Source organism: Trichomycterus rosablanca, chromosome 6 (assembly GCF_030014385.1).
Source record: "Trichomycterus rosablanca isolate fTriRos1 chromosome 6, fTriRos1.hap1, whole genome shotgun sequence".
Taxonomy (NCBI): domain Eukaryota; kingdom Metazoa; phylum Chordata; class Actinopteri; order Siluriformes; family Trichomycteridae; genus Trichomycterus; species Trichomycterus rosablanca.
This window is the reverse complement of record NC_085993.1, coordinates 26,624,186-26,640,512: the sequence shown is the minus strand read 5'-3', so window position 1 is coordinate 26,640,512 and position 16,327 is coordinate 26,624,186. Positions and strand designations below refer to the sequence as shown.

The 16,327-nt window shown below is 37.5% G+C and overlaps 1 protein-coding gene across 2 annotated transcripts in view; it reads left to right on the top strand.

Annotated features, from left to right (window-relative positions):
- The first annotated feature begins 664 nt into the window (after positions 1-664).
- LOC134316996 (dTDP-D-glucose 4,6-dehydratase-like) overlaps positions 665-16,327 on the top strand; it is a 66,636-nt gene continuing 50,973 nt past the window's right edge. The window contains exons 1-7 of one of the 2 annotated variants that reach the window (XM_062997619.1): positions 665-1,143; positions 1,239-1,305; positions 1,431-1,499; positions 2,118-2,208; positions 2,306-2,448; positions 5,586-5,684; positions 12,832-12,891. In XM_062997619.1, the coding sequence (XP_062853689.1) occupies positions 1,055-1,143; positions 1,239-1,305; positions 1,431-1,499; positions 2,118-2,208; positions 2,306-2,448; positions 5,586-5,684; positions 12,832-12,891 (618 nt within the window). In that variant the 5' untranslated portion in view covers positions 665-1,054. The remainder of the gene's footprint in view (positions 1,144-1,238; positions 1,306-1,430; positions 1,500-2,117; positions 2,209-2,305; positions 2,449-5,585; positions 5,685-12,831; positions 12,892-16,327) is intronic. The other variant, XM_062997618.1, reaches the window with a different exon arrangement.

Below are 16,327 nucleotides of genomic sequence, written 5' to 3'. Positions count from 1 at the left end.
TAATGTAAGTGGTGGACAAGGTACACAAACCATGTAGTTGAGTTAAAGTAGAGATATTCAAGGTAAAATATTACTCCAGTAAAAGTAGAAATAAAAGTAAACATACTCTTTACCTCCACTTGAGTAAAAGTACTAAAGTATTTACCTTCAAATGTACTTAAGAATGAAAGTAAAAGTATAATGACTTATAATGGCTCTAATGTTTTATTATCATTTCTGTAACAAGACTCTTGATTAATCAACTCATTTTAGGTGAAAAGACCTAGTGTCATTAATTTAGCTTAACTGACTAAGCTAAATTCAGTACCTATTAATTAAGATAAACGTGTAACATTTAGTGCTGAGCAAATGCTAAACAATAACAGTATTAAGTATATTAATGACATCAAATTCATTATTTTTTTAAACAAAGCAAAATAGAGCTGAAAATGCTTGCTAAGTAGTGGAAATGAATGGGGCTCTATGGGTTGTTTGGAACTATTCAGAGCTCCACAACCCGGAAGCTGCGCAAAAATATGTCCCGCCCCCGTTACAACGGTTCCCTATGGGAGTGTCGCCACTCTGTTCTCTCTACCGCTCTGGCAACGAGAAAACAGTAGAGGAGGGACGTTGACAAACAGCGTACGTGTCAGCACTGCCGTAAAGCGTGTAAATTAGTCGAAAAGTACTTTTGTGTCAATTCTGAGTAGACTACATGTAGCATTGTTTATTTCGAGCGAGTGTCTATGTAGTTATCAGTCATCAGAGAGAAATATTATTGATAACACTTCACAACGTCAACTTGCTGTCTGTTTACTTACATATAAAACAAGACAAAACGCCGTTTACCTATATTGCATGATAATGACCTCCTGCGTTACTTGAGGGCTATCTTTCCATCTTGCTGTATGTAAGGCTGGTACTGTACCTTGAAGCTGACTGTCAAGTAGAAAAGCGGATTAACCATCATAAAGCGATTACTGCAAGCTAAACCTTCAGTCAGAAAATTACAATACCTTATAATACGTTAACAATAATATAATTTTATGTAAAAAAAGTTATTTGTCAAGCAAAAATGTCAGACAAAAGTGAAAACCAGACTGCTGTTAGCAAACTACAGCCAGACTGTAAGACTGTTCTTGTTACTGGAGGTGCTGGTTTCATGTGCGTGTTTAATTTAATTGCTTATTCGTTTGTTAATAAATTATGATTTTTTTTGTTGATATGCCAAGTAATTATGGAAGTTCTTTTTTAATTAGTGGGTCGCATCTGGTTTTGCTTTTGGCTGCACGATATCCCTTGTGGCGAATCATTAATGTTGATTCAGTAAGTGTGTAATTTTATTAATAAATACCTTGTTGGGTAAACACACTATAGGGCTGCACATAAATTTCATTTACATACATGAAATGGTCAATTAAATCTAATTAGTTTTATCTAATTTGTTGCAGCTGGACTATTGCTCAAGTTTGAAGAATCTCAAACGTCTTGAGAACACAAGCACTTACAAATTTATTCAGGTATGTCTTGGTGTATCTAGTGTAATATTTTCACAATTTGTAAAACTACATAAAATGAACATATATTAAAACTATATGACTTATTGGGCATGTAATTTATTTTATTGTTACTGCTTTCACAATAATAATTAGGGACATAGCTAAACATCTTAGCCCCTTCAAAAATTATTTTGCGCTTCCCGTCCCTACAAATTAACTAAAGGGATTTTGGTGGTTTTAAATTTTCTGCCCCTACAATCATCACTACTTTTTATTTAGGTTACTGTGGCTCTATAGCTCAGTTGGGTTGTTAGAATACATTTTTATTGCTTTATTATTGTTTATCATGTCCTTCAAAAATACAATCTTTCAAAAATTTGTTCACTGGACTTCACAGTTTGCACTCTGTAATTGATGGGTGTGTGTCTAAATACACTACTAGTCACTATGAATCAATTTTTTTTACACTGGACTTCAAGTCATTTCATGTTTTTTGTGTGATTTTTTTTTTCTTGCTTTAGTTTGGCACAGGCTGTTAACTTCATGTTGTTTTAAAAAAAAAAACTACAATGTATCAGCTTGTAGTACTATACTTAAAAATGTACAAGCCTTCCAGTATATTATGTTTTCTCACCACAGGGAGATGTCTGTGACCAATACTTTATTAATAATCTGTTTTCTACTGAAAATATAAACATTGTCTTTCATTGTGCTGCTCAGACACATGTTGGTGAGTAATATTTTGTAAATTTTAAGTTAACTTTATATTTAATAAAATGGCTATAAGGTGATGACACTGGTGATGATACTTTTGTGTCACCCCTTAGACAATTCCTTCCTGTATCCATCCCAGTTTATGCATGTCAATGCCACTGGCACAGGTATACTTCTCCAAGCAGCATTAAAAAGTAGTGTAGAGAAGTTCATATATATGAGCACTGATGAGGTTTATGGAGACAGTCTGGACAAGGTCAGTTCTATTATACAAATGTTGATATTTATATATTTATGTCTCTCTCTCTCTCTCTCTCTCTCTCTCTCTCTCTCTCTCTCTCTCTCTCTCTCTCTTCTATATATATATATATATATATATATATACAGTTGTGCTCATAAGTTTACATACCCTGGAAGAATTTGTGATTTTTTTTTGGCCATTTCTCTGAGAATATGAATGATAATACACAAAAATTTATTTTATTCATGGTTAGTGGTTGGGTGAAGACATTTATTATCAAACAATTGTGTTTGCCCTTTTTAAATCATAATGACAACAAAAACTACCCAAATTACCCTGATCAAAAGTTTACATACCCTGGAAGTTTTGGCATGATAACATACACACAAATTGACACACACAGGTTTAAATGGCTACTAAAGGTACCAATCCTCACCTGTGATCTGTTTGCTTGTAATTCCTGTGTGTGTATAAAAAGTCAGTGAGTTTATGGGCTCCTGACAGACCCCTGCATGTTTCATCCAGTGCTGCCACTGATGTTGTTGGATTACAAGCTTGGGGAAAGCAAAATAATTATCAAAGGATTCGCAGGAGAAGATAGTTGAACTTTATAAAACAGGAAAAGGATATGAAAAGATATCCAAAAAATTTAGAATGTTAATCAGCAGTGTTCAAACTCTAATTAAGAAGGTGGAAAATGAGGGATTCTGTTTAAACCAAGCCAAGGTCAGGTAGACCAACAAAAATTTCAGCCAAAACTGCCAGGAAAATTGTTCGGGATGCAAAGAAAAACCCACAAATAATCTCTGAAAAAAAGTGGTGTAGATGCAAAATAAGGAGGCACATGAAGAAAAATGGGCTGCATGTTCGAGTTGCCAGAAGAAAGTCGTTACTACACCAATGCCACAAAGCAGCCCGCTTACAATATGCTAAACAGCACAGAGACAAACCTCAACATTTCTGGAACAGTTATTGAACTTTTTGGCCACAACCATAAATGCTACATTTGGAGAGTCAACAAAGCCTATGATGAAAAGTGCACCATCCCTACTGTGAAACACGGTGGATCGCTGATATTTTGGGGATGTCTGAGCTACACAGGCACAGGGAACTTGGTCAAAATTGATGGCAAGATGAATGCAGTCTTTTATCAGAAAATATTGGAGGAAAACTTGCACTCATCAGCCTGGAAGCTGCGCATGGGACACACTTGGACGCTCCTACATGACAATGGTTCAAAACACAAGGCCAAGTTGACCTGTCATTGGCTACAGCAGAAAAAAGTGAAGTTTCTGGAGTGGCCATCTCAGTCCCCTGACCTCAATATCATGGAGCAGCTTTGGGGAGATCTCAACTGTGCAGTTCATGCAAGACAGCCCAAGAATTTACAGGAACTGGAGGCATTTTGCCAAGAAGAATGTGCAGCTTTACCATCTGAGAAAATTAGGGTCTCATCCACAACTACCACAAAAGACTTCAAGCTGTCATTGATGATAAAGGAGGCAATACAGGGTATTAATATGAACTAGGGTATGTAAACTTTTGATCAGGGTCATTTTTGTGTAGTTTCTGTTGTCATTATGATTTAAAAAGGGCAAACACAATTGTTTGATAATACATGTCTTCACCCAACTACTAACCATGAATAAAATAATTTTATTTGTATTATCATTAATATTCTCAGAGAAATGGCCAAAAAAATCACAAATTCTGCCAGGGTATGTAAACTTTTGAGCACAACTGTGTATATATATATATATATATATATATATATATATATATATATATATATATATACAAAATAAAAATGAAATTTTTTATATAACAAGAACAAGAAGCATTGATTTAAAAAAAAATAATTTCATTTTTATGTTGTGCCACTGCTTTGTATTGCTCAGTGTTGCGGTGGGTCTGGTTTTCCTGGAATCATTTGGTGCAAAGAAGTAACACACCCTCAACAGGACATCAATTTATTGTGGGGCCTCGGCTCTCCCCCATTCATAGCCAGTCATCTCTTTATGTACAACCCCAAATCCGAAAAAGTTATGACACTATGAAAAATGCAAATATGTGGTGTTTCTTACATTTACTTTGACTTTTATTTCATTTTAGACAACATAAACCCAAGATATTTATGTTTTGTCTCGTCAACTGAATTTCATTCTTTAATATACATTTCTGAATCCAGGCCTGCAACACATTCCTAAAAAGTTGGGATGGGTGCAATTTAGGGCTTGTAATGAGGTTAAAACTAAATACTGATGTGATTTTTAAACAGGTGATGTCAACAGGTGATTGTAAGCAAAACATTTTGAGGAGCAAATGCTTGAGAAAATGAAATGTTTATAAACAAGGATAAAATGTTTATAAACAATGTTTCTTAAAGAAAGATTGGAAGGGATTTGCGTAATATAATTAAATGATGGCACAGATGGCACTGCATTAAGAAATCATTCATCAATAGCTGATTTAATCACATGGGCAAGGTGCAACTGGTATTGTGGTCAGATGAATCAGTATTCCAAGAATAGGACGCTGTGCGCTCCGGACCAAAGACGAAAAGAAGCATTTGGATTATTATCAGCAACAAATCCAAAGCCAAGGTCACAACCTTTTTGGAATGTATTGCAGGCCTGAAATGCAGTATTAAATGCATATTTACAATTTACATAAAGTTGACCAGACAATACATGAAATATCTTGGGTTTAAACTCCAATTAATTTTGTTTTTTATTTGCATTTTTCATACTGTTCCAACTTTTTCTTATTTGGGGTTGTAGATGCCTGACTGGCCAATTTCATTGCTGAGCATTCAAACCCTGTATCCATGTGGTAGTGGTCTAGCGTAAATTACCACTGTACCACCTGGTAGACTTTTGATTAATAAAGTAGCAACACTACTACTAGTAGAATAGTTTTTAGCCATGCTACTGACTGAAGTTTTTGTTCATTTTGAGGTTTTAATTCTGTACATGCATACATACAGTTTTTTTTATTCAAGGCTTCTCCAGAATGTGTGTTAAAACTTTACCATAAGCCTGTTGGAAATCTCATTTGGATGGCTTTACAAAAGATTTTGTAGTGTGTCTTTGGGAATTTATAAGCATGTCTGAAATATGCTATTATAAACTAAATATATAATCTGCCAACAGGATTTTGATGAGTTGAGTCCAAAAAACCCAACCAATCCATATTCCATATCAAAAGCTGCTGCTGAAAATGTTGTGATGTCATACTGGAAAGAGCACAAGGTATTTATATATAGATAAATACTTTTTTGTTTTGTCTGGTGAAAAAAGTAGACTTAAGTATACTAACCTTTAATATGTACTATAACGTATTGTTGTCACACTAATGATCAGTGCACTTAAAGAGTGCTAAAATGCAAAAACTAATAACTTATTTTACTTTAATTGTACAAAAAATACAGAAGCTTGACTCTAATTGTATTAAGTGTACTAAACTGTACTAAATTGGGACTATTTATATTTAATTCAACTTAAGTATACTACATGTGTATTTAACTCCATGTTTCACATACACTTAAGGTGAAATTAAAGCCCATTTAATAAGTATTCCAAGTGCACTTGGAGTACATTAAAATATTTTTAAAATAGACTTCAAATGTATTTACTTTTGAGTAAAAATACACTTTCACTTCCTGTCTTTCTAGACCCGATGCATAGCAATTTATTTATCATACACGCACTGATCTCTGATGTTTTTCGTTGTTGTTTTTTTTTTTTGGGGGGGGGGGGGGGGGGGGGGGGTTAACCATCAACCAACAGGGGTCGTAACTGCATTAGTCTTGCGATGGTTATAAGCCGGGTAGCGGATGCAAGATTCTAACACTGACACGTGTGATTTACCGTTGCGCCACCTGAGCGCTGTAATCACACGTGTATAATACCTACCATAAGAGCTTAAGATTCTTTTTTTCATATGATTAAAAATTTAAAGAATTATGCCAGCTTGTTGTTGAAGTGAATGTTTTTACATGTTTTTAAAATGCTTTAATTAGTAAGTCAGCTTGATCTGTAATACTAAAGGTATGTTAAATAATGTTTCGCATTAAGTCAAGTCAACTTTATTTATATAGCGCTTTTTACAATAGACATTGTCTCAAAGCAACTTTACAAAATCCAGGACCAACAGATACAAAAAACCCCTGTTGAGCAAGCCGAGGGCGACTGTGGCAAGGAAAAACTCCCTGAAAATTACAGGAAGAAACCTTGAGAGGAACCAGACTCAGCAGGGCCCATCCTTCTTGGGTGGCCAGGAGGATACTTTAAATAAATACACGATTTACACAAATCATACGAACACAGAATTAAATTATCTAAAAGTTATAACTGGTAAAAAATAGATAAATAATAATAGAGTTGTTCTTCGCTGTAGTCTTCAATAATGTCTGTAGTGATTTCTTGTCATTCTTGGTGCAATTACTCCAGACCAGTCACATCCGGCAGGAGCAGCATAGTTGTAATGGCAGTCTCGACTTTAATCCTTAACCTCGGCGGGTAAACAGGTTTCCATCAGAATGCCTTTGGAGTAAAACAACAAAGAATGTAGTTAATAATGTACAATGCTAGTTGAGTAAAACAGTTTTACAGAGAGTTTTAGACTCCGGCAACCCTAATTATTACAGCATAACTAAAAGGGAGAGCGAGCAGGTAACAAGGTCATGAAGGCTTTCACAGGACATCAGCGCCCACCTCTCCTACCCAAACCGGAGTGATTGGACAAGAGAGGCAGAACGACAGCAACCCAACATCCCTGATCACCACAAGTTTCTATGACCAAGAACCCCCAAGCTCTGCGCCTTTGTCTATACTAATCAAAAGCCTGAGAAAATAAATATGTTTTCAGTCTAGACTTAAACATTGAGACTGTGTCCGAATCCCGAATAGAGGCAGGAAGATTATTCCAGAGTTGTGGAGCTTTGTAAGAAAATGCTCTTCCACCAGCTGTGGTCTTTTTAATTTTAGGAACTATAAGTAACCCTGCATCTTGTGAACGAAGTGGACGCGCTGGATTGTAGTGATTAATAAGTTCACTCAGATACTGTGGAGCCAGACCATGTAGCGCTTTATAGGTTAGTAAAAGTATTTTGTAATCAATGCGGAATTTAACTGGCAGCCAGTGTAGAGATGATAGAACAGGACTGATATGATCAAATTTTTTAGTTCTAGTTAGCACTCGAGCTGCTGCATTTTGAACTAACTGGAGTTTGTTTATGGATCTACCAGAGCATCCAGTTAGAAGAGCATTACAATAATCTAACTGAGAAGTTATAAACGCATGGATCAGTTTTTCAGCGTCATTAACAGATAGTATATTTCTTATTTTAGAGATATTACGCAAATGATAGAAAGCAACTCTAGTAATATTATTAATGTGTGTATCAAAGGAAAGATCTGAATCTATTGTGACACCCAAGTTTTTTACATCTGGGCTGGGAGTAACAGAGAAAGTGTTTAGGTTTAGCACCAGGTTAGACAACTTGTCTCTTGCAGCTTTAGAGCCAACAAGTAAAACCTCAGTTTTATCTGAATTAAGTAAAAGAAAATTACACGACATCCAGTTTTTTATGTCGTTTACACAATCTTCTATTTTACTGATTGTGTCAGTATCATTTGGTTTGGCTGATATATACAGCTGTGTGTCATCTGCATAGCAGTGAAATTTTATGCCATGTTTATGAATAATTTCACCTAGTGGAAGCATATAGAGTGTAAATAATAGCGGTCCAAGTACCGACCCCTGTGGAACACCACACTTTACTTTTGTAGTTTCCGAGCATTTATTATTTACATAAACAAATTGCGAGCGGTCAGTCAGATATGATTGAAACCAAGAGAGTGCGAGTCCTTTAACACCTACTGTATTTTCTAGCCTCTCCAGTAAAATGTTATGATCGACCGTATCAAACGCTGCGCTAAGATCTAATAGAACAAGAAAAGAGACACATCCATTATCAGAAGACATTAACAACTCGTTAACTACTCTAATTAATGCGGTTTCGGTACTATGATTGGGTCTAAATCCTGATTGAAATTTTTCATGAATACAATTTTCATTCAAATAAGAGCATAACTGTTTGGAAACGACTTTTTCTAATATTTTAGAGACAAAAGGAAGGTTTGAAATTAGCCTATAATTAGCTAGTACATGTGGATCAAGATTAGGTTTTTTAATCAGGGGTTTAATAACAGCACTTTTAAACAATTTAGGTATGTACCCAAGGCTAAGGGATGCATTGATTAATGTAAGCAGGGGCTCTACAATAGCTGGGAGTAAATCTTTAAGTAAACGAGTTGGAACAGGATCGAGTATACACGATGATGACTTCGATGATTTAATCAACATAGTTAGTTCATTTTGGGAGATTGGATTAAAGGAATTTAGTTGGATTAACTCGTTACTATTATCACCAATGCTGCTCGGAGTGAGTCCATACTTAACATTGGCAAGTGACACACTTTGACTCTGAAGTCGTGTTTTTTCTATCTTGTCATTAAAGAATTTTAAAAAATCATCGCTGGTACAGTCAGGCGGTATATTAGATTCAGTTTCATTGACGTTTTTAGTTAATTTGGACACTGTCTCGAAAAGGAATCTGGGATTGTTTTTATTTTTCTCTATTAGGGACGAATAATATAAAGATTTAGCTTTTATAAGTGCATGTTTATACTCAGTTAGAGCATCTTTCCAAGCAATCTTATACACCTCCAGTGTAGTGTGACGCCACTTGCGTTCTAATTTCCGTGCTGCTTGTTTAAGTGCACATGTGTGGTCATTGTACCAAGGAGCAAGTTTTTTCTCCCTAATCAGTTTAGTTTTGAGTGGGGCTACGTTATCTAAGGTTGTGCGCAGTACGGTTTCTAGGTTTTGAGTTGCGTGATCTAGTTCTTTAGGTTCTGATGCTGGTATATTTGGTAATTCTGGTAGGCAGTTTATGAACGCTGCTGCAGTTGCAGATGTAATAGTGTGCTTACATTTAAAACGATGTGGTTGCTGTATATTATTGGACAGGGACACTTCATATATTAGTAGGGAGTGATCAGAAATTAACTCATTCTGTGGTACAATTTCCAGGTTGTCTATGTTTATACTATAGGTATACTATACTATAGGTATACTATACTATACTATACTATAGTATAGTATACTATACTATAAGTATTAAATCTAAGGTATGTTTACAGCAGTGAGTGGGTCCTGTTACATTTTGGGTGATGCCTAAGGACTCTAAAATAGAATCAAACGCAATTTTGAGTGGATTACACTTATCCTCATAATGAATATTAAAGTCACCAACAATTAAAGCTTTCTTAGTTGATAAGACTAGTCCAGAAAGAAAATTGGCAAATTCGTTAAGAAATTCTGAGTGAGGACCAGGAGGTCGATAAACAGTAACCAGTTTAAACATACTAGTTTTATCAGATGAACATTTATTGGTTATGTCAGAGATAAGAACTTCAAACGAGTTTGTTATGGGAGATGATTTTACAGTAAGACCTATGTCTTTATCATAAATTGTGGCTATTCCTCCACCACGACCGCTAAGACGTGGCTTATGTTCATAACTGTAACCCGGAGGAGATGCTTCATTTAAACTTAGATACTTATCAGGTCTAGCCCAGGTCTCGGTTAAACAAAGTGCACTAAGACTATTATCTGTAATTATTTCATTTACAATTACTGTTTTGCATGTAAGTGACCTGATGTTTAGAAGTCCTAACTTTAGTTTAGCCTTACTAGGGTTTTCATGATGCTCATTTAGATTAATTTTAATTAAGTTATTATGACATACTTTTTGATTTTGTTTTGGCTTACACCTGCCACGGTAAACAGACACAGTCTCAATGGTTTGTGACCTAAGGATTCCGGGTGACGTCCGATGGCGACTCGCAGACAGTCGGTTAGGCCTGTTTGTCTGCTGCCTGGTCTTGGCTCTGGATAGTCATTTAACACTATCTGCCGCTACACTAACGCGGTGGTAAAGCCTGTCACCTATGCTGCAAGAAATGCGAGCAGCACCCTCCCACGTGGGGTGGACACCATCCCGCTTCAAAAGACCAGGCCTTCCCTCAAAGGTGGACCAGTTATCTACAAAATCAATGCAGTTTTCTGAGCACCATTTAGACATCCAGCGGTTCAGCGACAACAACCTGCTGTAGGTTTCGCCACTGGGTCGAATCGGTAAGGGGCCAGAGCACACTACTGCCTCAGACATCGACCTAGCTAACTCACACACCTCTTTAACATTACTCTTAGTAACCTCAGACTGCCGTAAACGAACATCATTAGTGCCGACGTGGATAACAATCTTCGAAAATCTACGATTAGCATTAGCCAGCACTTTCAGATTTGCTCTGATGTCAGGCGCCCTGGCCCCCGGAATACAAGTGACTATGGTTGCTGGTGTCTCTATGGGGGTTGCAATACGCACGTGTCGGAGCTGAGAATCTCCTATAACCAGAGCACTTACATTAACAGGCTTCTCAGCGGGTGGCTCACTGAGTGGGGAAAACCTGTTGGACACGTGCAACTGAGATGGTCGGTGCTTTGCCCTACGACTATGTCGCCGAGATGTCACCCAGTCGCCCCGCTGTGAGGGCTCTAACCCCGGAGTCTGGGGTTCTATACCTGAACTGCTGGCATTCGGGACTGCTACAGCTGAATCTAAGCCCTCACTAGTAGTAGTCTGTTCTAAAGCCCGAATGCGCCCTTCTAACACTGAGATCTTCTCCGTCAGACTAACAACTAATCTACACTTATCACATATAAAGTTATCACTAAACACGGAGAAGGAATAACTGAACATGTTGCGCTCGGAACATGGATATAAAGCTCCTGCTGGGGCCATAATAACAGAGAAATGTACTTAGCTTTAGAAGATGAGTTGAAGTTGATGAGTTGATGTTTATGTTGGTTTCACCGGCGCTTCTGCTGGTAGTCACAGAAAACCGGCTTTAATTCCAGACGAAACAGGCGATGATGAGCTGGAATACAAAAACCAACAACCAAACAACACAAACGCGCTTCGTTCGGATAAAACGGCTGTAATTCTAAAGGAAAACGGTGTTTATGCGCTCATGTACAAAACAAATAAACAAAACGCGGTTCCTACAGACAGAAAACGGTTTTAACTCCCCACAAAACAAAGATGTTTAAGCGCTGAACTACAAAAACAAACAAACACAAACGCGCTTTGTTTCCGACAAAACCGGCTGTAACTCTAAAGGAAAACGGTGTTTATGTGCTGGTGTACAAAACAAATAAACAGAACGCGCTTCCTACGAACAGAACGGCTTTAACTCTCCACAAAGTAAATATGTTTAAGCGCTAAAATACAAAAACAAACACAAACGTGCTTCGTGCGGACAGAAAGCGGTTTTAATTCTGGATGAATAATATGTTTATGCGCTGAATTACAATACAAACTAAAACCGGCTTCGTTCGGATGCCGGTAGCAGAAGTTTTCACAAGCACGGATTTACGTTAGTAAACAAGCGTAAACACAAGCGCTTTTTTACGATAGACAAAATAACACTCTATATCAACTACGCGCGAAAGATTAACGTTTAAAACATACGTATATAAAAAGTTATTTAGCTAATGGCTACAAACAAACAAACAACTAGGCTACAGTCTCCTTATAGTAATGTATTATAGATGGACTACAGTCAGTAATTGTAGAACTACAAAGTGCTTCTGTATGGTAAGTGGAGCTTATAAAATGGATAGTGAGTGTTAAAACAAGGAGGTGGTTTTAATGTTATGGCTGATCAGTGTATATAGCTCCGTAAGTACATCGAATGAATATTTATGTAGTATTTTTTGCAACTATAATTACAGCATCTTGTAAAGTAAAAATACATAACAGTACCTGAATATGTTCTTTAATATGATTAATTTATTTTCATATGATAATTGTGAAATATACAAATTACTGAAATATATTTAAAATTATTATATTTTAATATAACAAAAATTTTTAAAAACGTTTTACTCTTTTCATGAAGTAACTTTCTAAAAAATACTACTAAGTAAAACCTTTGTATAATGTGTTAAAAGTGTGCTTTAAGTTTTGAAAGCAAGTATTTGAGAAGTATATTAAATTAAATGAAACTTAATTTTAACTAAAAGTATACTTCATAGTAACGTGTTTATCGAAAAAATACTTACAATTTTTTTTTTAAAGTATGATAGAAGTGTACTTGCAATCATTGGATTAGTATATTTGTAACGTGTTTGAAGAGGTATTTGCTAATTTAATTACAGTATACTTAGACTAATCTTGGTATATTTTAAACACACTTAAGTGCATTTTTTTTAGTAAGGGTTGATAAATATATATTGTATTAAAGTTTGTTTTCTTAATTTACATAGTTTCCAGTAATAATTGCAAGAAGCAGTAATGTGTATGGACCACGACAATATCATGAAAAGGTATTTAATAACACACACACACACACACACACACACACACACACACACACACACACACACACACACACACACACACATATATACATATACATTTTTTTTTCAGTCTCTTTATTAACACACTAACAGATAATAAAGTAAACATGTACACAAAATTAAAAACAAAATTTCTTTCTTTCACATTGTAGACAACTGTATTTGTCCAATTTCATGTCAAAATGACTGCTATGGTCTATTACACCAGATTCGTGCCAGATGTGCTTGCCAGCATTAGATATACAGTGGGGAAAATAAGTATTTGATCCCCTGCTGATTTTGTAAGTTTACCCCCTTACAAAGTCTATAATTTTCATGGAAGGTTTATTTTAACAGAGAGAGACAGAATATCAACAAAAAATCCAGAAAAAAAACATTAAATAAAGGTTATAAGTTAATTTGTATTTAAGTAAGGGAAATAAGTATTTGATCCCCTAGCAACCAGCAAGAATTCTGACCCCCACAGACCGGTTATGTGCCCATGAGGCACACAAATTAGTCCTGTCCCTGTATAAAAGACACCTGTCACAGAATCAGTTTCTTCCATTCAAATCTCCCGACCACCATGGGCAAGACCAAAGAGCTATCAAAGGACGTCAGGGACAAGATTGTAGACCTGCACAAGGCTGGAATGGGCTACAAGACCATCAGCAAGACGCTTGGTGAGAAAGAGACCACTGTTGGCGCGATAATTCGAAAATGAAAGAAATACAAGATCACAGTCAATCGCCCTCGCTCTGGAGCTCCATGCAAGATCTCGCCTCGTGGGGTAAGAATGATTCTGAGAAAGGTGAGGTCAGCCCAGAATTACACGGGAGGAGCTTGTCAATGATCTCAAGGGAGCTGGGAGCAGAGAAATGCTGGATATGACCCCAAGAACACCATCCCCACTGGGCATTTCTCTGCCTCCAAACACGGCGAGTGGAGTTGATGCCAAAGAGCTCAATTTTGGTCTCATCTGACCATATCACATTCTCCCAAGCTTTCTCTGAATCATTCAGGTGTTCACTGGCAAACTTCAGACGGGCCTGTACATGAGCCTTCTTGAGCAGAGGGACTTTGCGGGCACTGCAGGATCTCAATCCATTACGGCGAAGTGTGTTACTAATGGTTTTCTTGGTGACTGTGCTCCCAGCTCCCTTGAGATCATTGACAAGCTATTCCCGTGTAATTCTGGACTGACCTCACCTTTCTCAGAATCATTCTTACCCCACGAGGTGAGATCTTGCATGGAGCTCCAGAGCGAGGGCGATTAACTGTGATCTTGTATTTCTTCCATTTTTGAATTATCGCGCCAACAGTGGTCTCTTTCTCACCAAGCTTCTTGCTGATGGTCTTGTAGCCCATTCCAGCCTTGTGCAGGTCTACAATCTTGTTCCTGATGACTTTTGATAGCTCTTTGGTCTTGCCCATGGTGGTCGAGAGATTTGAATGGAAGAAACTGATTCTGTAACAGGTGTCTTTTATACAGGGACAGGACTAATTTGTGTGCCTCATGGGCACATAACCGGTCTGTGGGGGTAAGAATTCTTGCTGGTTGGTAGGGGATCAAATACTTATTTCCCTTAATTAAGTACAAATTAATTTATAACCTTTATTTAATGTTTTTTTTCTGGATTTTTTGTTGATATTCTGTCTCTTTCTGTTAAAATAAACCTTCCATAAAAATTATAGACTGTTCAAGTCTTTGTAAGGGCTAATATGTGTAAGACCAACTTCCAATCACTCATTTAATTAAAAATCCCTAAGATCACACAACTGACAAACATAAAATCATAATTATGCACCAGAGGCCAAAAGAAGTCAAGCATGGACCTGGCTTAGCATTTGGCAGCTTTATTGCAATGCCAAGTTGACCCTTCTACAGTCCAAAGAAACTTGATTAGGGCTGATCTTTTTGGTGAGTAGCAGCTAAGAAACCAGAGGTGGAAAGTAACGAATTGCATTTACTCGCGTTACTGTAATTGAGTAGTTTTTTTGTGTACTTGTACTTTTAAAGTAGATTTTACAACTAGTAATTTTACTTTTACTTAAGTATGTTTTGTATTAAGAATTGTAATTCGCTACATTTTAAATAACATCCGTTACTGAGTAAAATAAACGCTAAAAAAAATCACGTCTGGGAAACTGCTGCAGTGAATTCTGCGATGGAAAATAAACTGGTGCTAAAATAAAGGAGCTGTAATCTACAGGGGTTGGACAATGAAACTGAAACACCTGTCATTTTAGTGTGGGAGGTTTCATGGCTAAATTGGACCAGTCTGGTGGCCAATCTTCATTAATTGCACATTGCACCAGTAAGAGCAGAGTGTGAAGGTTCAATTAGCAGGGTAAGAGCACAGTTTTGCTCAAAATATTGCAATGCACACAACATTATGGGTGACATACCAGAGTTCAAAAGAGGACAAATTGTTGGTGCACGTCTTGCTGGCGCATCTGTGACCAAGACAGCAAGTCTTTGTGATGTATCAAGAGCCACGGTATCCAGGGTAATGTCAGCATACCACCAAGAAGGACAAACCACATCCAACAGGATTAACTGTGGACGCAAGAGGAAGCTGTCTGAAAGGGATGTTCGGGTGCTAACCTGGATTGTATCCAAAAAACATAAAACCACGGCTGCCCAAATCACGGCAGAATTAAATGTGCACCTCAACTCTCCTGTTTTCACCAGAACTGTCCGTCGGGAGCTCCACAGGGTCAATATACACGGCCGGGCTGCTATAGCCAAACCTTTGGTCACTCGTGCCAATGCCAAACGTCGGTTTCAATGGTGCAAGGAGCGCAAATCTTGGGCTGTGGACAATGTGAAACATGTATTGTTCTCTGATGAGTCCACCTTTACTGTTTTCCCCACATCCGGGAGAGTTACGGTGTGGAGAAGCCCCAAAGAAGCGTACCACCCAGACTGTTGCATGCCCAGAGTGAAGCATGGGGGTGGATCAGTGATGGTTTGGGCTGCCATATCATGGCATTCCCTTGGCCCAATACTTGTGCTAGATGGGCGCGTCACTGCCAAGGACTACCGAACCATTCTGGAGGACCATGTGCATCCAATGGTTCAAACATTGTATCCTGAAGGCGGTGCCGTGTATCAGGATGACAATGCACCAATACACACAGCAAGACTGGTGAAAGATTGGTTTGATGAACATGAAAGTGAAGTTGAACATCTCCCATGGCCTGCACAGTCACCAGATCTAAATATTATTGAGCCACTTTGGGGTGTTTTGGAGAAGCGAGTCAGGAAACGTTTTCCTCCACCAGCATCACGTAGTGACCTGGCCACTATCCTGCAAGAAGAATGGCTTAAAATCCCTCTGACCACTGTGCAGGACTTGTATATGTCACTTCCAAGACGAATTGACGCTGTATTGGCCGCAAAAGGAGGCCCTACACCATA